At 55.6% G+C, this 24,036-nt stretch overlaps 1 protein-coding gene across 1 annotated transcript in view; it reads left to right on the forward strand.

Annotated features, from left to right (window-relative positions):
* Window positions 1-2,953: 2,953 nt before the first annotated feature.
* The window catches only part of LOC134400477 (receptor-type tyrosine-protein phosphatase kappa-like), a 34,293-nt gene continuing 13,210 nt past the window's right edge, over window positions 2,954-24,036 (forward strand). Inside the window, exons 1-15 of the mRNA XM_063128809.1 lie at window positions 2,954-3,068; window positions 10,279-10,584; window positions 10,878-10,975; window positions 12,347-12,539; window positions 14,372-14,483; window positions 15,621-15,876; window positions 16,480-16,536; window positions 16,919-17,028; window positions 17,415-17,485; window positions 18,724-18,872; window positions 19,006-19,093; window positions 20,285-20,355; window positions 21,095-21,131; window positions 22,752-22,849; window positions 23,144-23,260. Coding sequence (XP_062984879.1) covers window positions 2,954-3,068; window positions 10,279-10,584; window positions 10,878-10,975; window positions 12,347-12,539; window positions 14,372-14,483; window positions 15,621-15,876; window positions 16,480-16,536; window positions 16,919-17,028; window positions 17,415-17,485; window positions 18,724-18,872; window positions 19,006-19,093; window positions 20,285-20,355; window positions 21,095-21,131; window positions 22,752-22,849; window positions 23,144-23,260 — 1,878 coding nt within the window. The remainder of the gene's footprint in view (window positions 3,069-10,278; window positions 10,585-10,877; window positions 10,976-12,346; window positions 12,540-14,371; window positions 14,484-15,620; window positions 15,877-16,479; window positions 16,537-16,918; window positions 17,029-17,414; window positions 17,486-18,723; window positions 18,873-19,005; window positions 19,094-20,284; window positions 20,356-21,094; window positions 21,132-22,751; window positions 22,850-23,143; window positions 23,261-24,036) is intronic.

Here is a 24,036-nt window from a genome sequence, read left to right on the forward strand (position 1 = left end):
GCTCCCTTTTATTTTCCTCACTTGGGCAAGACTTCTATTTTCTGAAGGAAGCCCTCTTTTCTACAGTAGCTTCCTTGACATTGCTTGTTAGCCATGCTGGTGACCTCTTGGACTTGGTGCTACCTTTCGTAACCTGTGGAATACATTTTAGTTGAGCTTCTATTATTGTGCTTTTAAGTCAGCTCCATGCATTTTGCAAGGATTTTCAACTTTCAACTTCCTTTTCACCAGTTCCCTCATCTCTAAAAGTTTCCTCTTTTGGAGTCAAATGTGACTGTGTTGGACTTCCTGGGCTGTTTCCCACTGAAGTATATATTGAATCTGATAGCACTGTGGCCGCTGTTACCGATTGGTTAAGCAATATTTACACAGAGCTGATGCCCAACCCAGACCATCCAGGCACGTCCATGTCTAAGTCATCCTTGCACCACAGCCCTTGTGCTGACCACAGAGTGGATTTCAAAGCTAATTTCCCCAACATTCAAACCCAGTGCATGGGTATTTACACTCTTCATTTTGCAATTATGAGTATTTGTTTGCTCTGCATATTTTTGTTTGTAATCTATGAACTAATTGAATCCTTCTTAGAGTTTGTAGAAGTGCCTTTTGCCAAGCAGCTGATTTCCTCAGACTAACCAGTGTGCACCTTTTGATTCTTGTGTGCTTAATAAAATTCCCTCGGTTTCCAAGGCAACCTGTATATGTGTATCATTGTGTATATGTGTATATGTGTATCATTGGGGCACTTCTGCCATTGCCAAGGTTCAAAGGTCCCTTAGCGGGAGTACCTCTGAACCCGCGTACCTGGGTTACTAAGTATCCTCTTTGAACACATGAACCCTCCAAGTCCTGAACCACTACTGTCAAGGCCATCTTGGCATGAGTGCTACCTCCAGCATCCCAGGTAGTCAGCCTGTGTGCATCAGTTGCTGGGGAACATGGGTGGGAGGGTGCTGTTGCACTGTGTCCTGCTTGTTCATCCCTGGCTGATGGCTGCCTGGCCCCTGTGTGAACAGAGTGCTGGGCTAGATGGACCCTTGGCCTCGTCCAGCGTCAGGCCTCTTCTGATGTTCTTATGTACTGAGGTTCCCCAAGACTTCACACCCTGGTGTGCTCACTACCAAATCCAGGGCTACCCCTGTCAGCTCAGGTGTAGAGACTGCTGGGCCGGGGGATGGGCACTATGCCAGCAGAGCCCCATCTCTGTCTTGATGGTCCAGCCCAAAAATACTTTTAAGTGCACCCCATTTCTACAAGCGGTGCAAAGTGGTGCAGGGCAGACCCAGGCAAGGTTTCCTTTGGAAGGCTGTCACTGGAGGCACAGAATAATTGCATTTATTTATAAACCTGTATTTGTTACTTACATTTTTAACTACCCAATAACCGAATATAGGTGGAAGCACAACTGAATTCTGCAACAGACCAACCAAACTCACTCCGCTCCTCCATCCGATCCCCGGAGAGACCCCCAGCTAGGAGCCGGCCCACAGAGTGGCAGACCCGGCTCTCTGCCGGTGTCTTTCCTCAGATTACGGCAGGTCTTTCTGTTTCCTTTTAACATCAAGGCCCGATGACATCCTGAGCAACTGGGCCTTCCTTCCCATCCTGTAGAATGAAGCAATTTGCTAAATATTTAGTTCCCATGGCAACAGATCACCAGGCTGTTCACACTTTTTTCGGTCTTGCCTCAGAGCAAACACCACTGATCTGCCCTCTCACAGAAATCTGATAGGAAATCCATAAGAAAGCAAAAGACTCAGCTGGACAGGCATTCTGGAGAGGGCGATGGAATTCCCCTGGGTCAGGCTGGCTGGGCAAGATGGGACTTGTGATCCAATACATCTGGAGGGCATCACGTTGGGGAACTCCCCCTCCCCCAAACCTATGTTGACGCTGCACCCAGGTGGATGCAGCCGAGAGAGATCCTCATCTGAAACTCACAAGCAGGACATGAGTGCCACAGCACCCTCCCTCCCATGTTCCCCAGCAACTGGTGTACAAAGGCACGCTGTCTATGATACTGGAGATAGCATGGAGCCATCAGGACTAGCCCTCCTCCTCCATGAATTTGTCCAACACCTCTTTAAAGCCTCCCAAGTTGCAACCAGTGCTAAATCTCTACTAAATAAGTGTCCTGCAAAAGCTGTAATAAGAAGTACAAGAGCCAAATAGTCAGAAATAAATAAAAACAAATCTGGATGCTAAACCCAAAGTAGGGAGCATGAAGTATTAAAATGCAGATACAAGGTTTCACAAGCTTCCTCAGTCACCTAATACAGTGAATGGGTGCAGGTGATACCACATTTTTCAGTAGTTCAGGTGAGGGTTATTCTAGCTCTGCTGCGAAATCATAATATAAATCCACCGTGCTCCTCACATCTGAACCCATTCAAGTATTAGCACCCCCACTGCAGGAGGCAAACACATTCTGTTAGGCATCCAGGGCAAGTTTAAAGTAACCCAACTGAGGTTCCTTTGAAATGTGCAGCCCCTCCCCCAGGTGAAACAAATTCACAACAGTCAGTGGGGGTAGGTGGGTGGGTGACAGAGAGCCCACAGGTGTTGGGGAAACCTTGAGAGCTTGCAGTAAGTACAGATAATATATGAGGCCAAAGAAAGTCCAATTTTAGGTGCAGGTGAACATTCTGTTGATTGTAGTAAACACAAGAGCAATTTGCTCTTGTAGCCTTGCTGTGTTGCAAGGTAGCCCATCTCTCCGGGCAGTTAGTGGCCATCAGGGCCAGAGTTGCTGTGCGAACCGCTCTCTCTGAGTGTACTGGAGAGAGGCTGGTGCTGCCCGGGCCGCGTGTTCCCATGGCAGAAAAGGAAGCATCTCAGAGCAGATGCAAGAACGTTTCCTCTCTGGGCTGCCGGGTTCCTGGGTGGTGCCTGCAGACTTTCAGAGCTGACGAAGAAAGCAAACGGAGCGGACTGTGTGTGGCTACCTGGCAACATGGCCCTGTGGGCCCCCAGGGCTCTTGCCACCCTCCTGGCCTCTGTGCTGTTTCTCCTGTATTCAATGCAAGCAGAACCGACTGGGCCTGGAGGCCCGGAGCAGGCCAAGGCAGGTAAGTAAAAGGGGAGCCGTCCGTTGCTTGCATGATCTGCCTAGTGGGCTCCCCTCCTTCTAGCGGTGGGCGGAGGAGCTGCCGGGCAGCAAGAGAGGCCGCTGTTCCTTTGCCTACAAATCCGCCCTTAGGAGAAGGTCCAGGGCAGCACAGAGTCCTGGAGCAGCTGTCCTCTTGCAGCTCTGCAGCTTTGCACCAGGTGCATTTTGAAGGACATCCTGGGAGTTCTGCTCCAGGAGGCCAAGTGGTGAGCCCTTGAATTCTGGAAGTGTTGTCTTCCACACCTCGGGTGTCAGGCTGTTGTGTGGGGCTGGGCACTGCTCCACTCCCGGGGCATCAGGGACTGTGGTAAGGGAAGACGGGATGCAAGTTGGGCTGGGCGGACTACGCTGAGAAAAAGGTGGGAGGCGGGAATGCTCAGTGAACGGATTTTACTCGAGAGTCGAGATCTGACAGCTCACCATAGCGGGATGAGGAATGAATTCTGCCCCACACAACCCAGATGGGCTCGTCATCTGGATGAGTCACTGTAAGTGGCTTTTTCTCTTTTTCTTTTTACTCCCCCTTATACTTGTTTGAGATATGCTGGGGTCACCTGCTCTGCACGCACCTTCTTGAGGTTCAGTTTCCTGCCTCTTCCTCAGTGCTTATAGCAAACTATTGGTTTGGGATGGCGTGACAGTGTTGGGGTGTGCGCGTGTGTGTGCATGCATATATGCGTGTGTATGAGGTGTGTGGGTGGGTGTGGGGGCGTATCCTGCCTTGGGCCATCAGGCAGATCTGAAAGGATTCAGGCAGGACATTGGCATGTAAGCTGGCCTGTGGCGGAAGGGCTGCTCCCTATTCCTTTTATTGTCATGTTTTAATGGATCGGTTTTAACTGAGGCTTTGTTTTTAAGCTGTATTTTATTTTTGGGACTGTTTAGACAACACGCTAAGCCATGGTTAGGCTGCCACCCCTTTTGCAGCGATTGGTTAGTGAGCGTGTTTAAACTGTAGCTATGTAGCCACTATGGTGAGGAATGGTTCACACGGCACCCGAAGCCAGAATGTGTAGCTCAACGTGCTTCACCACCGTGGCTTGGCGTGTCGTCGGAACAGGGTCATTGTCAGCTGTCTTAAGCACCGTTTTGGCAGAATACAAATTACGTGATGGTGATGATGATGATTTGAGATGGGAAGAGGCCTGACCCTCAGGTTTATGCCAGTGGCCGGCATGGCGTTCATTGCTAAGGGGGCAGAAACAGCTGCTCAGCGGCACTTTTCCCAGGCCTCCTCCTCCTCCTCCCCCCCCCCCCCGATTCTCAGAACAAGGCATGAGTGACGGCTCCCCACACAACTGAAAAAAGGCACAGGACTCGCTGCAAAGTAAAGTAATGCTGGCAGCAGGACTGAGCTCCTCCGTCGAACTGATAGTAGCGCGGTGCTGGCGAGCCAAGTCACCCAAATACGGCCTTGGCCTGTGACCCGGAGGAGAGAGTGCAGAGACAGCCTGCTCCCCCTGGGTCTCTCTCCAGCCCTCTGCGTGACACATCCAACCAACTCGCCCTGGTTCTTGGGGAACCACAGGCCTCTGAGATTTGTGACTTACGGAACAGCTGGGGCTGTGTGTGCTCTGAGGCTGAGCTCTGTGGGTCCACAGGCGCGCGCACACACACACACACACACACACACACACACACTTCCTGCTGAGTGAGGCGGTGTGGCTGCACTGAGCCAAGAGGCCTCCAACTCCTGAAGAGCAGCTGCCAAGAGCAGGATCTGGCCCGTCATGTCGTATGATGGCGCATGAACAGGAAGGCGACACTTCTCTTTTCCTTTGTGAGTTTGACGAGGGGGCTCAGCGTTCGGCCGAGTTCCTTTCATGCACTGCTGCCCACCTGAGGAGGGCTTCGCCCTTTCCAGGGGCCTCAGGAGTGAGGGAATGAGGGAGGGATTGGCGGCGGCGGCAGCGGCGGCTTCAAAGCCACAGCTGAGGCTTACAGCGCACCATATCCGGAGACCTCAACATCCTGAAGCCTGTGGATCTGCCTCGCTGGCATCCACACTAAAGCCATCTCGGAGGTGCCTTTTGTCATCAAAGAAGAGGGCTGCCCCGTGGCGCTCAGTGTGAGCCGCACAGCCCGTAGCGGCTTGCAGTGCATTGCGTGTTTTGAGCATGGCGAGAGCCGCCTTGGGGGAGCTGGGGCCCAAAGGCTTAACGAAGGAAGCCGCCCCCACTTCCCATATTCCGCACCTCATGGCTAGAACAACGCGGACTGTGAAGCTCATCGCCTTTCCTCGTGGCCCCACGAAGGGCTCTTTGGACGGGCTGGAAGGCCCAGCAGCATCTCCTGGCAGAGCAATTTATTTATTTATTTATTTATTTATTTATTACATTTTTATACCGCCCAATAGCCGAAGCTCTCTGGGCGGTTCACAAAAATTAAAACCACAGTAAAACACCCAACAGTTTAAAACACAATTACGAAATACAGTATAAAAAGCGCAACCAGGATAAAACCACACAGCAAAGTTGATATAGAATTAAAATACAGAGTTAAAACAGTAAAATTTAAATTTAAGTTAAAATTAAGTGTTAAAATACTGAGTGAATAAAAAGGTCTTCAGCTGGCGACGAAAGCAGTACAGTGTAGGCGCCAAGCGGACCTCTCTGGGGAGCTCGTTCCACAACCGGGGTGCCACAGCGGAGAAAGCCCTCCTCCTAGTAGCCACCTGCCTCACTTCCTTTGGCAGGGGCTCATGGAGAAGGCCCCCTGTAGATGATCTTAAGGTCCGGGTAGGTACATATGGGAGGAGGCGTTCCTTCAGATAACCTGGCCCCAAACCGTTTAGGGCTTTAAATGTTAATACCAGCACTTTGAATTGGGCCCGGACCTGGACTGGCAGCCAGTGAAGTTGTAAAAGGACTGGCGTAATGTGATCTCGCCGGCCAGTCCCTGTTAATAACCTTGCTGCCCTGTTTTGCACCAGTTGAAGTTTCCGGACCGTTTTCAAAGGCAGCCCCACGTATAACGCATTGCAGTAATCCAAACGAGAGGTTATCAGAGCATGGATAACTGTAGCTAAGCTATCTCTGTCCAGATAAGGGCGCAGCTGGTATATCAGCCTGAGCTGATAAAAGGTGCTCTTTGCCACTGAGTTCACCTGTGCCTCAAGTGACAGTTCTGGATCCAAGAGCACCCCCAAACTACGGACCCGATCCTTTAGGGGGAGTGCAACCCCGTCCAGGACAGGGCAAACATCACCTCGCCGGACAGAAGAACCACCCGCTAACAGTACCTCCGTCTTGTCTGGATTGAGTCTCAGTTTATTAGCCCTCATCCAGTCCATTACCGTGCCCAGACACTGGTTCAGAACAGCCACTGCCTCACCTGGGTTTGATGAAAAGGAAAGGTAGAGCTGGGTATCATCCGCATATTGATGACACCTCAGTCCACATCTCCGGATAACCTCCCCCAGCGGCTTCATGTATATGTTAAACAGCATAGGGGATAAGATAGAGCCCTGTGGAACCCCATGGCTTAGGTGCCACGGCACAGAGCAATAATCCCCCAGCACCACCTTCTGGAATCGGCCATCCAAGTAGGAGCGGAACCACTGCAACGCAGTACCTCCAACTCCCAGCTCAGACAACCTATCCCGAAGGATACCATGGTCGATGGTATCGAAGGCCGCTGAGAGGTCCAGGAGAACCAACAGGGTCGCACTCCCCCTGTCTCTCTCCCGACAGAGGTCATCCCACAGGGCGACCAAGGCAGTTTCCGTTCCAAAACCAGGCCTGAAGCCCGATTGAAATGGATCTAGATAATCCGTTTCATTCAAGAGTGCCTGGAGTTGTCCTGCAACCACCCGCTCAAGCACCTTGCCCAGGAAAGGGATATTAGCCACCGGCCTATAGTTGTTAACATCCTCCGGGTCCAGATTAGGCTTCTTCAGGAGTGGTCTAATTACCGCCTCTTTTAAAGAGGCCGGCACCACTCCCTCTCTCAAGGAGGCATTTACAACCTCCTGGACCCAGCCGGCGATCCCCTCCTTATTTGATGTAATGAGCCATGAGGGGCAAGGGTCAAGCACACAGGTGGTCGACCGGACTTGGCCAAGCACCTTGTCCACATCCTCGGGCCTCACTAACTGAAACTCATCCAATAAAACTGAACCGGGCGGCGCTCTGAACACCTCTACTAGTGGAGCTGCATTAAGTGTGGTGTCCAATTCATGACGAATCTGAGCGACTTTATCTTCAAAGTGCCGTGCAAATTTGTCACAGCGTGCTACCGAGGGTTCCACCATCTCTCGCCCTGGCCCAGAGTGTAACAGGCCGCGAACCACCCGGAAAAGCTCCGCCGGACGACACTGAGAAGACGCAATGCTGGTGGAAAAGAACTGCCTCTTTGCCACCCTCACCGCCACAGAGTAGGCTCGATAGTGAGCTCTAACCCGTGTTCGATCAGACCCAGCACGAGTCTTCCTCCACCTGCGTTCTAGCCGTCTCCCCTCTTGCTTCATCGCCCTCAGCTCAGGTGTATACCAAGGAGCTGACCGGGCTCTGCTCAGAGGGAGAGGACGCTTGGGCGCGATCGTGTCAACCGCCCGAGTCATCTCTGCATTCCACAGAGCGACCTGGGCTTCGACAGGAGCACCGGCCATACCAGCAGGAAAATCCCCCAGAGCCCTCTGGAATCCATCGGAGTCCATTAGCCTCCGGGGGCGGACCATTTTAATAGGCCCCCCACCCTTGCAGAGGGGAAAGGCCGCCGAGAGTCTAAACCTCAGTAGGAAGTGATCTGACCATGACAAGGGGGTAGATGTTAGTTCCCCCACTTCCAGATCACCATCCTCCTGCCCAGTCGAGAAAACCAGATCAAGCGTGTGTCCCTTTGCGTGTGTTGGGCCGATGACATGTTGAGACAGCCCCATGGTTGTCATGGCAGCCATGAAGTCCTGAGCCGCTCCAGAGACAGCAGCCTCGGCATGGAAGTTGAGATCCCCCAGAACCACCATCCTGGGGGTTCTCAACACCAGGTCCGAGACAACCTCCGTCAGCTCAGGCAGGGAGACTGTGGGGCAGCGGGGTGGACGGTACACCAGCAGAATCCCTAATCTGTCTCGAGTACCCAACACACAGTACAGACACTCAAGATCAGCACTCGACTGAACAGGAAGCCTAGAGAGGGAGATTGTATTCCTATAGATCACGGCAACCCCCCCTCCCCGGCCCTCGAGTCTGTGCTGGTGCTGCACCGAGTACCCAGGAGGGCAGAGCTGGGTGAGAGCAACCCCTCCCAGTTCCCCCACCCAGGTCTCAGTGATGCATACCAGGTCAGCCCCCTCATCCACAATCAGATCATGGATGAGAGAGATTTTGTTTTGGACTGACCTGGCATTCAGCAGCAGCACCACCAGACCCGAGAGCAAGCTGATAAGGCCGCCAGGAACCATCTGGTTGGGGGAAGGACTAGAAGAGGGGACAGCTGTAAGGAATCCTCCCCATAGGCTCGGCTGCTGGCTGAGGGGTTGCAGGCTGGAGCATGGAGCACCACCGGCTGCCCGCTCCGGCCATGCCACAGAGATGCCCCCTCCTTTGAGAAACTGCGTACTTGTGATTAATTTGTTTACTAATAAAAAAACGTGGACAGCAATGGAAGCTGCCAGGAGAGGGAGGATGAGCCATTGTTTCCCCCCACACCAGACGCCCCACGGCCTAACTGCGCCCCTCCCCCCCGTTCCTGTAGACCACCCAAAGTGCCAGATGGAGGAACCCTGGATGCAGAAGGCCAACGTTTCCCTCGGGCCAAACGCCTTCGGAGTGTCCTGTCCTGGCTGGGCCATGGGAGGCCAAGCCATTTGTGTGCAGCACAGGGGCCGCCCCGTCTGGGACGTCAGCCGCGTGACCTTTTATTTTATGACCCCTCCCCCCACCACCCCTGGTGGAAAATCAAAACATCAAAACATTTCTTCTTACTTTGTCAAACAAAAGCTTTTGCTCCTATAGACAGCAATCTCTTCCTGACTCCTCTGCTGCTACTAAACTCTTCCTGGGCCAGACTGAAGGGCCACAATCCGAGCAGAACCAGCTGCTTTACACTGTTATTTATTGGGTGAGCCTTCAAGGGAAGGGAGGGCAGGAGTTGGAGAACCAAAAGGCAGATACCAGCGGTTACGGCGTTCCTCACTGGGTTTTGCTCAAGTCCTGACCTGCCCCGGTTGGACTCTGCTGCCTCTCCAGAAAAAGATTTTTCTCAGCCAATGACTGGGCTTGGGTTACCTGTCATCGGGAGCAGTAACTTGGGCCAGCACGGGACCCGTACTGGCCCAGGGTGGGCGTGTGGAGTGGGATGTACACGCCGCACTGGTGAGTCCCACACTGGGGAGACTATGGGAGGGAACTTAGACTGTGGTGCTAAGCCAGCCTTCCCAGCCTTGATGCCAATGGTCAGGGATGATGGGAGTTGTAGTCTAAACATCTGAAGGGCATCCTGTTGGGGAAGACGATGCTAAACAATGGGTGTTGTCCTGTGTTGCCTTAGCTTGAGCTCTCAGGGAAGGGGCGACAGGTGTGGCACCTCTTAACCAGGTGGCCTAGCAGCTGGTGGAGTAGAGTCAAACGGATCACAGTCCAGTTTCAGTAGGTAAAGCGAATGCAAACTTGGTCCAGGGCAAAGCCTGGACTTAGCTGGTAGAGCAGAATGCGGCCAGCACTAGGCAGAGCTAATCAGCACCTTGGACAGATCACTGGCTGAAGGCTTCCTCCTCTAGAGCAGTGGTCTTCACAAGACCCCAAAGTGGGTCACGAGATCAGTCCAGCTGGGTTGTGGCAAAGCTGTTACCGCCACGTTGGGCAATTGTGAAAATGGTTCCCTTCTTGCAGGTTGGGAGTCCAAAGGGAGTCTCTGGCCTGAACCAGTGGAAGACCCCTGCCCTAGAGCAAGGGGAATTGTTGCTTCAGCAGGACCCAAAAGCCTTCTGACACCTTCTAATGGTTGGCCAACCTGGTCCTGCTGCTGGTTCTGCCCCTACTGGGCAGCTATCTTGGCTCTTAAAGGGCTCTTGCCTGTTGCAGACGGCAACGGAAGCCACGGTGTGACCATGCTCATATGCTGCTGATTCGCATCCCCAACTGCGGTGGGGCTGAGCGACAAAAGCAGGGCCTACAAGGCAGGCCATGGCCGGGCTTCAAGGAAACTTCTCTCCCACGTTCATGTTTCAGAACGCCCCCAAATTGCCACAGGAGACGTGCAGATCTCAGCAACCAGGATCAGGCTCACCTGGAGCTGCAGCCCCTCTGAATCCTGCCAGGCCTGGAAAGTGAGGGCTTTCTGTCAACTGGCTGGTCCTGCCACGGGCTCCTGCAAGAGGCCAGCCAAAGAGGGAAAGCAGGGCTTCACGGCGAAGCCTCAGCTGCAGTGCAACAATTTGAAGCCCTTCTCTGTGTATCGCATTGCAGTCTTTGGGTCCTCCTCCACCACCTGGTCCCATACTTTTTATGAAGTAAATTTTACAACAAAGGAAGGAGGTAAGTGGGGAGAAGCAAGCAAGGCCTTCTCCTCTGGAGCCCCCTGGCCAGGATGACCTGGGAAGCAGAAGGTGGGACTATAGGGTGGGTGGGCTTGGCCTGACCCAGCAAGGCAGTTCTAAAAAACACACCGGGTCTCCTGCTGCTGCTGCTGCTGCCTCTGGAGCTGTATGCAAAGGGGAAGAGGAGGCTATGTAGACCCCACTCCCTGCCCCATAGCTGGCTAGACAGAAGTCTGGAGGGATCTCGGGCCACCGAGACCAGTGCAGCGACCCGCAATTCCTCGCTTTCAGTTCCAGACAAGCCAGAGAGAGCATTGTTGGACCTTTCCTCCAGAGTCCTGAGGTGGAAGCCCCTTGCACCTTGCAAAGGAGAGATTCTCGGGTACCAGGTGCGTGTGAGCGGCTCTCAGGAATGGCTCAGCTCAGAATGGCTCTGAGCGCTGTGAGGAAGGCGGATTGGCTTTCTAGGTGTCTGTCACTCTTTCCATCACATACCACGCAAGAGCCTAGCGATTTGACACTTTCATCGCAGGGTCACCTATCACAGGATAGTCCCCAAAGGAGGGGAGGTGCCTACGGGACGGGTTGTTAAAAGGCTGCTGGAATCCCCGCCCGCCCGCCCACCTGCTTTGCCCATGTATCTTCCAAAGAAGGTCCTTGTGTGTCCAAACTGCCCCCTTCTGGCTAAGCCAGGCCAATCCCCCCCTCCCCTTTAAGGCCCGCTAATAGGTGGACTCATGCTGAGCAGTCCCATCTGCCCATGCTCAGGGCCGGCCCTGTCTTGGTGCAGGGTGGGCTGCCGGCATCAGGTGGCGGAGTGAGAGGAGCGGTGAATTGCACTGCTCCCCGCTACCCCTGTCCCCATCAAGAGGACCCACGACCACCCCCTCCACTGCTGCTGCCCTGCCACCTCCAGCGGGCGCTCCGGAGAGCTCCACCAGCCAGCCACTCTCCTGCCGTGGCATTTGCTGCAGAGAGAGGGCGGCTGGTGGGGCGGCTCTCTGGAGCAGCGCCCTGCCCCTTGCTCCCCTCGGTGCGCACCTCTGCCTTTGCCACAGCCATGAGGGCCGCACAACTGGAAGCAGTGGCCGTGGGACTTCCGTGAGAGCTTCCCTGAGCCTCAGGAGATCCCAGCGAGCGCTTGGGAGATCTGGCTGGCCGAGCCGGGGGTGAGTCCAGGCTCGCTGCGTTCTCACCAGAGCTCCACAGACAGCAAAGGGAATAGGAAGGGGGGATGTGAGGCGGTGGTGGTGCGAAGGGGCGCGATGGGGCTCCGTGGGTTCTCTACCACCTCAGGTGGCCGGCTGGGGCTGCCCGGGTCAAACAAAAGTCTCTGCAACAGAGCACAAACAGGGAGGGAGCGGAGCTGAGGGCTCCAAGCTCCCGCTTGGCAGGAGGTCCTGGTCCAGGTCTGCAGCAGCGTCTCCTGGGAAGGCTCAGGAGGAATCCCGCCTGAAGCCCCGGGGAGCCACTGCTGCCGGTCAGGGTCAGCAACACCGGCCAGGAGGAGCCGGGGTCTGGCTTGGGATGTTGAGGGGTAGCACTCCCCTGGGAAAGCCAGCGCTGGCTGGCTAACACGTCATGGGAAGGCGCCTGCAGTGCTACGGGGCCACGCAGCCCTTGGGGGTTTCTCCCCTGCTGCCTGGGCGCTGCACGGGCGGCTGTTGTTGGGCCCAGCGACGGTGGCGCCCCACCCCTGTTTTTGGGGAGGGGAGGGCGGCAGCCCCTCTGGACGACCCCTGACGGGCTGGTCCCCCCAGGTGAACATCACCGGCACCAGAACCTACAATGCCACTTTCCTGGAAGAGGAGCGGATGCGGCTCAACTCCTCGGTTACCGAGTACCGGAAGCGCTCCTGGAAGTGCGGCACCAGCTACACAGTGACCGTGCAGGGCCTCACGTCCGCCGGCCAGGGGAAGCCGCTGCGCTGGGAGCTGGAGACTGGGATTGGAGGTGAGCGCCTCTGTGGCTTTGCACGCGAGGGAGGGGCACTCCTCCGCCACAGCTCCACACAGCAGCCTGACACGGACGACCCACCGTAAGCAAGGCTTTCCTTCCCCTGGATTTGGCATCATTTGGTCACTTGGTGATGGTGGAGTATGTGGACGAGAAGAACCCCGCCCCACGGTGGGATTCCAGTGAGTTCCCGGTGCCCGCCTGTCGTTTGGAAGACCTGGTCGGTGGGACATTTTCTGATGGGCAGTGCGGTTCCAGTGCCGCCTGTCCAGAGCAGAACAGCAAAAGGGCGGTGGATTGCCTTGGGGGAAGGAGCGCCCCACTACGCAGCTCACGATGTGGCTGGTGACAGCCGCACGCCTGCCCACGTTGCTGATCTGCAGGTCCCAGCTGCCCGTTGCCTGCCCTGCACCCTTGGTGCCCTTTCAGGAAAGGGGAACATTCCTCAGGCCAGCTGTGTGGAAGAGGGGTGTGTGGGCCCCACTCCCTCCCCGGCCCCCTTCCTGGCCCAAGCGCTGCTCAGTGGGGCTTAGCCAGCAGTCCCCTTCCCCCATTTCTTTCACGAGACAGCATATCACACACACACACACACACACACACACACACACACACACACACACACACCCACACACCCCTCCCTTTCCCCTTGTGTGTTAAAGCACAAGTCTGCTAAGGAAAAGTAAAATAAACAAAGTCAGCGAGCAACTGCCTGACCGTTTTGGTTGGGGCTGCTGCAGCGATACGAGGCCCACGTTTGCCTTTGCCCCAGGAGGGCCAGTGGGGAATAGGATAATGCTGCTTTAGGGGCTGAGGGGAGCCACCGTGGCCGTGCCGGCTGGCCGTGGCCGTGCCTCAGCAGCATTTAAAGGCGCTGGTGCTGGTGCCGGCATGGAGGGGGCAGTCCAGGCAACGGGGTGCTCACAGCCAGAGGCCCAAGCTCAAACGAGGGATCTGCGTGGGGTGGGTGGGGGTGGGCAGTGCACAGATCAGGGCCAGCCGGTTGTGCCCCTTTGCTGCTCAGGACCCACCGAAGGACGTACGTTTGGGAGCTGGACCTTTGATGCTCAGACCAGGCCCGCAGTCCTTAGAGGCAGGCCCGGGTCGGTGCGTCACCTGCTCTCCTCTGGCCTGCCGTTGTCCAGGAGGCTCCTGCAAGTCTGTGTGGCCTTCCGGAGGTTCCTTTTTTTGGCCGGAGCATTGAGGTGATGCACAGGCACACTCCCTGCCCCCCCCATGGAACCTCCCTGGTTGCCACCCCATAGACGGCCCTGTTGGGGTGGGGGGTTCCAACTCAGTTCAAACCCCCAGCCCCTCTCTCGTTTCCTTCCTTGTCTTCTATAAGCCCAGAGCAGCCCCAGTTGGAGCTTCTGCACCCCACCCCACCCCCCGCCACATGCCCCGGAGGCAGTGAACTGGAGCTGGGGCTGATGGGGCTGGAGCAGCTTCAGGGGCCGTGAGCTGTACAGGGTTCAGCCCGGCTTGGCCTGAGTGCTCAGCGTATTATTGCATTGTTCTCATTGTCCGGATGAAAGAGCAGAGCACACACGAAGCTCATGTGACCCTTTGGACCCAGGATTACTTATTTTATTTATTTATTTATTTATTTATTTATTTATTTATTACATTTCTATACCGCCCAATAGCCAGAGCTCTTTGGGCGGTTCACAAAAATTAAAACCATTCAAAGTATAAAACAACAGTATAAAACCATAATATAAAATACAATATAAAAGCTCAACCAGATAAAAACAGCAGCAATGCAAAATTACAAATTTAAAACACCAAGTTAAAATTATGGTCTCCAACGACACTATTCCTGATCCCGGCAGAACCCTTCGTTCCCCCCAGCGTGAGGGCGCTGAGCGTTTATAACATCTCGGCCTCGGCGGGGACGGCTGTGCTCCCGCTGGAACCCCTCCCGGACCTGCACGGGCCCATCAGGTAAGCAGCGCGTCTTGCTGCCCCCTCCTTGCAGTGCCGAGGGAGCCTCTCCCCTGCCCTGGCATGCAGGGCTCCATCCTGACACGTGCTGAGCTCTCTCCCCAATGGCATGGAGGTGGGCCGCTCCACAGAGGAACCCAAGTCAATGGAAAGAAAGAGGGTCCCGATTCATCTTAGATAAATCAGCCCAAAGCGTATCGTCACACGATCATAATCCTCGGAGCCCAGGTGTTAAATGTTTCGCCACCATTTGGGCTGCCTTGAAAGGGTCTTCACAGCTGGTGGCCTCCATCAGAGGTACGCCAAGGCAGAGTTGGTTCCTGTTAGCGTGACGACTGTGAGCAGAGGGAGTGTGTACGATTTTGAACTATGAGGACGCGGGCAAAAAGCATTTGTGGCTGAGGAAACGTGTTCTGTCCTTACAGAACATACAGGCCTAAGGCTTTGGGAAGATACCGGGGAGAATGGGCTTGCACAGCACGACAGCCCACCGTGGGTTAATCTATGCATGGGGGTTGTTGTGTGGTGCTGAGTGTCCTGAGCACCATTTCTGCATGGTTCTCAGTATCCGAGGCAGTAAGCCTATATACACCAGCTGCTGGGGAACATGGGCGGGAGGGTGCTGTTGCACCCGTGTCCTGGTTGTGGGCTTCCCAGTCGACAGCTGCCTGGCCACTGCGTGAACAGAGTGCTGGGCTAGATGGACCCTTGGTCTGATCCAGCCTCAGGGCTCTTCTGATGTTCTTATGCCCAGCACAACGTGACAGCCCCATGGAGAAAGTAACCCATGGTGGGCTGTCGTGTCATGCGGACAAAGTCAGTCTCTTCAGATGCAGGCATCTATCGAACGGGGGAACTAGAGACGGGGTTCGCACCATCATGGTGTGGAAAACAAGCCACGGTGACATTTTCCCCACCATCATGCCGTGTTTTGCAAACCGAGGCAGCCTGGCTTCGTGGAGTGGGCAGCCACCCTCCAACCACCCATTTGGGTGGCTGCCCACTTCCAACCAGCCAGGCCTCCCGGGTTGGACACAAGAAGCCACGAGAAGCCTGGTACTTATGCCTAAAAGGTCTCTGTGGCCCCCTTTTCTGCCCCTGCCTTCCCTCCCTTCCCTTCCTCTCATTTCCTCGCAGGGAGTACCAGATCTTCGTGGCCCCTCTGCAGAACACCAGTGATTCCAGCGCCTGCCGTTCCCTGGAGCTCCAGCATTTTAACTCCAGCCTGGGCAGCCATGTGTATGTGGCTGCTGTGCTCCCGACACGCAACCTGACGTGGCCAACTGACATTGTCATTGGGGATGGGACAAGCCAGCATGGCTTCTACAATGCCCCTCTTCACCCTGGAAGAAACTACACGGCCCTGCTCCGCATCGTCAGTCGCTGGAAGCAGGTGGGTCTCCCTGGGGTGTCCTTCCAAAGAAGATAGGTTCTGGCGATGGGTACATCATATCCATCAACCCCCCAATCCCAGGTCCAGGGGGGGCATTGCAGTCACTCCATGGGAAGGCGAAGGCACTCTGGACCTGCTCAGTGCCCCCCTGTTGCCACATCGCCTGTCCGAAGGGCTGAGTTGCAAAATGGGAGCCAGTGACTGAGGCCAAACTAGGCTGGGCCTGACCTAAATTCAGCCCTGGGTCTCCCGTTCAGACCAGAGGGATCTGATTCCCCCCTGCCCCACTCCCCCCCCCCGGGGCAAGGCAAGATCCAAGGTAGGGGGTTGCCTGGACGATTGCCCCCATTTCTCTCCTCATGTTGGCCCCGCAGGGGGGCTTCCTCCCCCTCCCCCGGGGCAATCTGGAGAGGAGCCGCTCCTCCTTCAGCCCGATCCCTTGGAGTCGGCCAGGCCAGGGTGGGGCTGCTCCCTCCCCGTGGCTGAAAAGCGCTCTGGCTGTATCCTAGAGGGAGACCCAGGGAGCAGCTGCTGGCCCAGCGCTGCCCTCTAGAGCCGCCGGATCTCTTTGGACTCACCGCTGCCGCTCTCGCTTCCCCGCAGGAGGAGACCTGCAGCTGTGTGCACTACGACTTCTCGGTTGGTAAGTTGCACTTGGCCGTTCATTCCTCCTCAGCCCCGGCCTGCTTTCCTGGGAGCCCTTTCGCCCTTCGCCCTCCCCCCAAATCGACCATCCTCATTGTCCTCTCCTGACCCGGTTCCTCCTCAAAGCGCAGGGCTCAGAGCTGGGCACAGGATTCCAGATGAGGCGTCCGGACTGAAGTGGAACTATTGCTTGTCGTGGAGCGATGGTTCCATTAACGCAACCTCAGATTACATTGGATTTGTTTCCATCCACAAATGAAGACTCAAACACCCAGGACTGCATGTCACAACCAAGCCACGGTCTGCATGCATGAAACCCCGGAAGCCAGGCAGCTCTGGCGAGGAAGAGCTCTGGCCTGGGCTGCCCTCGCCTGTCCTCCTTCTCATTGCAGGGGAGCCCCAGGTTGGTGAGCAGACGGGAGCGGTGATGCCACTGATAGTGACGGCCCTGCTGCTGCTGGCTCTGGTGCTGGCTGGGCTGCTCCTGCTAGGGCTTGTGGTGGCCAGGTCAGTGCTGCAGAGCTTCCTCCCTGGGAGCAGGATGGGCTGCCTGGGTGCTGGGAGCCCAGTCCTCCCCTTGGCCGCCTCACTGGGCAGCTTCTGCTGCTGGGCCGAGGTGCTGCCATGCAGGGTGGAAGCGGGGTGTGTGTGTGTGTGTTTCTCTCTTTGAAGCCTGGGTCTCCGGTGGGATGTGCCTCTCCCTGCTTCTCTGGAACAGGGGAATGGAGCAACGGCCCGTCTCTCCGGGGCTCCTCTCCCAGCAAAATGTCTGCCTGGGCTCAAGCACATCCCTGCTTGATGCATTGTTCGGCTCACACGCCACTGAGGACCCACGAGCACTGAGAAGAGAGCATCCCTCCACTGGCTCTCCAGGCTCACGCTGTTCTCTGCAGGAAGAAGACGAGCAAGAGGAAGGAGCCCGGAAGCCACGCCGGGGCTGTCCCCTTGCAGCGCTGCCGTGGAGGTGGGTGAGGGTGTTGGATCCTGGAATGGATTCTGGTTATGTTTCCATGGATTTACTAATTGCTGAGGAGCTGGAGGAATCAGAAGACTCAGCAGAAAACTTAAAGGTCAACGTTGCACCTGGACATTGATGTCATGATTGAATAATTGGTAACTTGATTGTTTCAATTAAGGGATTGCAAGCAGTTGCATCACTGTACAGTTAGCCTATAAAAAGGATTGTATTCCCATGTACATGTATCAGAGATCAGAGATCATTGTATCAGAGATCACGCCATCTATGTATCAGAGCTGTATTGACTGACCGTATGTAAGTATTTGTATTTGTGATTGCCATAACTAAATTATATTTTTAAATGCCAGTAAAGGTTTGTTTAAACCTATTGAAAGTCTCAGTCTTAATCTGTGTCTGTGCTGACTTTGCTGAAAACCGCTGCAAAAACTCTGCTATAAGGTTATTGGCCAGAAGCCCAGTCTGGCAATAACTAAATAAGGTTGTAAATATAAAACCAACATATCCCAATAGAGGGCTTGTGGGGCCAAGACAGTCCCCCTCCTTTCTAGAGGGAGAGGGGTCCTGATGCTCAAGCCCACCTGGACCTCCTCCTGCCCCCCCCAATCCCAAAAGTGGCTGCCAAGTGATGGTGAACTTGTCATGACTTGGTCGTGGGGGTGACGAGAGAAATGCACACCCTGCACATGCTCTGAGGCCTTCTCTTCTTTGTCATTACGTCGCATGTTCAAGGACTGACCACCTGGGATGAAGGCACTTTGGCAGGGGGTGGCGGGGAGGGCTGAACTCACGGGTTCTGCGGTTGCATCCTGGCTTAAACAAAGTCCTGTTTTGTACAAACTGCGATATGACAAGAGACTCCAGGGCCTGACGCTTTCCAGTCACTCACCTTGGGTTTTGGGAATGCAACGTAAACCCGTCTTCAGGCCAAAGCCCAAGCCTTGTGGCATAAGAGATCCATGCCTCGAGACCACTGGGCTTGATGCATGTACACACAACCAGCATGCTGCTAGGGAGGGACGTACATCGGAACAGGAGCCGTGGTGGGTGGTTGATGTTTTCTGAATTAAAACCATCCCAACTTCCAAGCGGAAATCCCAGCCGTTTTCTCTCGAGCGGGGCTGAAGGCAGATGGATGCCATCCCCTCCCCGGAGGCTGGGCTCTGGGGCATGTTGTCCCGCTGCTACAGGGCCTTGCCAATGCCTTGCTTTCCATCGGCCTGCAGGGGCAAGCAAGCTGCACACCCGGATCCCGGTGGCCAAGCTCCTGGAGGTGCTGAAGAGGTTTAGACAAGTAGAGATGGAGGCGGCTGCCACGGAAGGTGACGAGGCCACGCTCGAGAAGCTTGCCACCGGGCGAGATGCTGAATACCAGGTGTGTGGCAAGCCGGGCGCCACATTTGGGGCCATGGCAGCGTCCTGGGGTGTTTTGTTGACTTAGCTGTGCTCTCCCCCTGCTCTCCCCCCGCCCCCCGCCCCCCGTTCACCTCCTTCTCTTCCCCCTACAGAAGCTTGTCTCGGGATTGCTGCATCCCTGCCTGGCTGGGAAGGAGCCCCGCAATTGGCCCAAGAACCGCTACAAGGACATCCTTCCATGTGAGCACAGCTGGGCCTGGCGCTCCAGGGGAGCAGCAACGGCCCGGGGGGCTCCCTGGGGAAAGGAAGAAGCCACTGCCTGCCTCGTGGGTTTCGCCAGGGGCAGGGGCAGCGCAGAAGAGGGGTTAGGGGGATGAGGGGCTTGTCCTGGGGCTTGTCCATACATTCTATGTACTCCGTCGTGGCTGTGCAGTTGTGCCCCATTGCTTATATGACGCAGCCGCATGGCGCTATTCCCCGTGGAGCTGTGCTTTCTCAATGTGTCATTTTACTGGGACTTTTTACATTGCTCTGATGTCACCATGGTTGTTTGGTGCTTGTCAGTGGCGGCTTCAGTTCGCATTAAGAGAGTGGGCGGAGTTAGGGGCAGATCCCAGTGCAGGCCAGGTGTGGGAATGCAGGGCCGGGGGCCGGGCTCAACAAGCCTGGTAATGGCCGCCGTGGCGATATTGAGCTCTGGGGAACAAAAGTAAGGGCAGTTATGATGAATGTCACATAAATTCAATGAATTGTGGCAGTGCAAAGCCAGTAGGCAAAGCGGCGTGGCAGAGACGCCCCCTTGCAGTGCTCTTCCACTCAAGGGCAGCAGGGGGCAGTAGAGAGCTCAGTTCTGGGAAGGCTGCCCAGCCGTGGGAGGGAGGCAGGCAGGCGTGGCAGAGCCATTGTGGATAGCGTGGCCCCGTGAATGGCCGGCTGATCCTCTACCTAACTCCCGCTTGGGAAGCTGCCACAGGGTACTTGGAGAGGGCCGTGGTTCAGTGGCCGAGCCCCTGCTTCTCACACGGAAGGCCCCAGGTTCAATCCAGGCGGAGCTGGGGAAACCACTGCCTGATACTCTGGAGAGCCTGCTGCTGCCAGTCAGTGTTGACAGTACTGGGCTAGAGGCCGCCCTGGTCTGCCTCTGGGCCTGGCAGCTTCCAGTGTTCCTGGCTGGTCCTATGCTTAGTCGTTCACACCGTTAGTGATTTCTGGAGGCCTCCGCTGTTAGGTGCGACACTGCAGGGTATGACAGAGCTCGGTTTTGGGCCCGTGGTTTCTGGCTACTGGCCCCCATGCCTTTAAAGCAGACCAACATGCAGAGGCTCAGGAGGTGGAGCGTTTCTGTCAGGGAGGGGGAAGCCTCCGCTGCTTACACGCTGCATGCCAGAGGCTGGCCGTGACCCACCGCCTCTCCCACTTCTTCCGTTGCAGACGATGAGTCCCGGGTGGTGCTCCAGGCCCTCGACCCCACAGCCGATTACATCAATGCCAGCTACGTAGATGTGAGTGCCGGGATGCTGGTGGAGGGAGCATCTGCTTGGCCCCAATCCTGACCACCCCCATGCACCGGATGCATTCATGGAGGCGCACCATCCCTCCTTGGCAGCCCAGAGCCTTCAAGGCTTCTCATGCTGGCCGGGGGGGGGGGGGGGGAGAGAGAGAAAGCATTTTCCTGAGGATGGCAAGGGGGACGTCTCCCCAGCTCACCCACCTAAGTGATACGCGGTTGCCACACGTGGTCTCTGTATTGACCGTCGGCCAAGGAAATGCCTATTCTTCAACCACAACAAGCCATGAGCACGTCCTGCATTGGCACGGCTCCGTTTCCTTGCTTTGCACCATCTCTCAGCATACGAGATTTTGCTGTTGTGTTTGCAGAGGGTGAAGAGCTGGGGAGGAAGAGAAGGCAGGAACTTCGTGGAGGACACGGCACGTGGAGAGCGTGGTCAGTTGTCCTCGGGGGAGGGGAGCAAAGAGCTTTAACCAGGCTAGAGGGATGGAGAGCTGTGCATAGACTGCGGGGGCTCGTGAGCTGGCTCGGACGTCGTTTTTGCACTGCGGCCATGAGATCTGGAAACTGGTTGTTGTTTTTATTCCGGCTCCTATCGTGATCATGATTATTAAAGTGAATCCTCCTCCTCCTCCTCCTCCTCCTCCTCCTCCTCCTCCCCCAGATTCCATCCACGTAGATGTGTGCGCAGCCCCTGCTGACTGACTGCCCTTGTTTTCCTCTCCCCACAGAGCTACCGGAGTCCCAAGTTCTTCATTGCTGCTCAGGGTAGGTGCACCTGGTTGCTGGAGGATGTTTGCTGCCCCCCCCCAGCCTTGGTGCCTGGAAATGGGCTCCCAGCAGTGCCCATCTGGCCAGGGGTCTGCTCTCAGCCGCTTGCTTTAGTGCCGGCCTTCTGCTGCAGCGCAAGTTTTGCCCGGCCACACTTGAAACAGAGGACGACGGCGCCCTGTGAACAGCCCCTGTGGCCAGGCAGCCCCTTGGGAGAATGGAAGCAGGCAAAGTCAAGCCAGCCAAACCGGCCACTTCGTGGCTCCTCAGCTGGAATGTTTCTCTCCCTGCAGCAGCTTTCCACCAATGGCTGCTGCTTATTCTGGCACCTTCATCTGGAGTTATTTGGGTTCCAACCCCCATCAGGAAGGGTTACTTCTGGGAAAGGGGTGTGTGTGTGTGTGTGTGTGTGTGTGTGTGTGTGTGTGTGTGTAGAGATAACAAGGATGAAGGACTAGCTGAGAAAGAGTCAGACAGCTTCTTGCCTTGACGCCAGAATTGCCCATAGGCAACGCTGAAGGAGGGGTGGATTTCCATCTTGCAAAGCTCCCCCTCCCAGCCCCATAACATGAGACTTCATGATGCTGTGGGTGGGGCCGGGAGCAGCTTGGCCCCTGCTCCAGACCCCTACAGCCCCCACCCCCGGAGGAGGGCAACCAAGATGATCAGGGGTCTCGAAACAAAGCACTATGAGGAGAGACTGAAAGAACTGTCGGGGATGCTTTAGGGTGGATTCCTGCATTGAGCAGGGGGTTGGACTCGATGGCCTTGTAGGCCCCTTCCAACTCTGCTATTCTATGGTTCTATGATTCTATGAACTGGGTATGTTTAGCCTGGAGAAGAGGAGATTGAGGGGAGACATGATAGCACTCTTCAAATACTTCAAAGGTTGTCACACAGAGGAGGGCCAGGATCTCTTCTTGATCCTCCCAGAGTGCAGGACACAGAATAATGGTCTCAAGTTACAGGAAGCCAGATTCCAGCTGGACATCAGGAAAAACTTCCTGACTGTTAGAGCAGTACGACAATGGAATCAGTTCCCTAGGGAGGTTGTGGGCTCTCCCACACTAGAGTTCTTCAAGAGGCAGCTGGACAACCATCTGTCAGGGATGCTTTAGGGTGGATTCCTGCCTTGAGCAGGGGGTTGGACTCGATGGCCTTGTAGGCCCCTTCCAACTCTGCTATTCTATGGTTCTATGATTCTATGAACTGGGTATGTTTAGCCTGGAGAAGAGGAGATTGAGGGGAGACATGGTAGCACTCTTCAAATACTTCAAAGGTTGTCACACAGAGGAGGGCCAGGATCTCTTCTTGATCCTCCCAGAGTGCAGGACACAGAATAATGGTCTCAAGTTACAGGAAGCCAGATTCCAGCTGGACATCAGGAAAAACTTCCTGACTGTTAGAGCAGTACGACAATGGAATCAGTTCCCTAGGGAGGTTGTGGGCTCTCCCACACTAGAGTTCTTCAAGAGGCAGCTGGACAACCATCTGTCAGGGATGCTTTAAGGTGGATTCCTGCCTTGAGCAGGGGGTTGGACTCGATGGCCTTGTAGGCCCCTTCCAACTCTACCATTCTATGATTCTATGAGTGTCCCCTCCTCTCCTGGTGTGTAGGCCCTCTTTCTGGCACGGTGCTGGATTTCTGGCGGATGATCTGGCAGGAGAAGACTCCGGTCATTGTGATGCTGACAGATCTGGTGGAGCAGAACAAGGTAAGGAGAGGAGAGGGCTGCCCCCCCTCCCAGATGACCTTGGGCCTCTTTCCCATCTCCCCAGCCACACTTCCTCAGGCTGCATGGACGGGCAGGGAGGGAGCCTCGCTGTTCCCATACGCGGATGGGCTGTGGTGATACTCTGGCTTTCCCAGATGTGAGGAGAGCTGAGTTTCCCTGCATCCGGAGTGAGGTGCTGAGCCCTTCTGCCTCTTTGGAACCTGCCCTCTCACCCTGCATGCCGCCCTGGGACCTGGCGGTGGGTGGGCTCAGGCTCCTTTGTTTCCTGGGCAGCGCAAGTGTGAGCAATACTGGCCGACGGAGGAGCAGACGCACGGTGACATCACGGTGACGCTGCGCAGCACGCGGGCCACGCCTGGCCTCATCACCCGCACCTTTGGCCTCAGGAAGGTAGGAGGAAAGCTGAGGTGGTGGGGGGAGGAATGGCAGAGACACCCTGGCCAGGAGGCTCCTCCCAGCCACCTCCACGGCTTTTGGACCCAATTGGGGGCAACTTTGGGTGTGGCTGGAATGCCAGCTGGATCTGGAGAGCCATTGCAGAGTGGGGCTGTGTGCCTCCTGGACTCTGCGACCCCACCATGCAAAGCTTGGGGTGGGGCTGAGCAAGGCACCCAGCACTTGTGGGAGGCACTGAAGAGAGAGTCTGAATCCAAAACGGCACGGCCAACTTGTGGAACTCATGAACGCAGGATGTAGTGATGGCCACCAAGCTGGATAGTGCTTAAGGGGGATTAGACCAAATCATGCCGGAGGAGGAGGCCATCCCTGGCAGCCCCAGTCCTGGTGGCCGTGCACAGCCTCCAGAATCAAAGGCAGCGTGTCTCTCAATTCCAGTAGCTGGGGAACATGGGCAGCAGGGTGCTTGAAGAGCGCTCCTGTCCTGCCTGTGGGCTTCCCCATCGGGGCAGCTGGTGGCCATTGTGTGAAGAGAATGCTGGACTGGATGAACTCTGGGTCTGATCCAGCCTCAGGGCTCTTCTGATGCTGTTAAGGGTCAGACCAGCTTGGGCAACTGATAATCCCACACTCAAAAGCAGCGACATGAAGAAAAATGATAGAACTGTGTATGATCACTCCAGTCACTTGCAATTTAAAACAATCTTGCCACACACAGTTCAGGTCATTAGAGAACCATTTTATTTTTTTCAAAAAGGATCCACTTCACA

This window comes from Elgaria multicarinata, chromosome 6, assembly GCF_023053635.1.
Source record: "Elgaria multicarinata webbii isolate HBS135686 ecotype San Diego chromosome 6, rElgMul1.1.pri, whole genome shotgun sequence".
Taxonomy (NCBI): domain Eukaryota; kingdom Metazoa; phylum Chordata; class Lepidosauria; order Squamata; family Anguidae; genus Elgaria; species Elgaria multicarinata.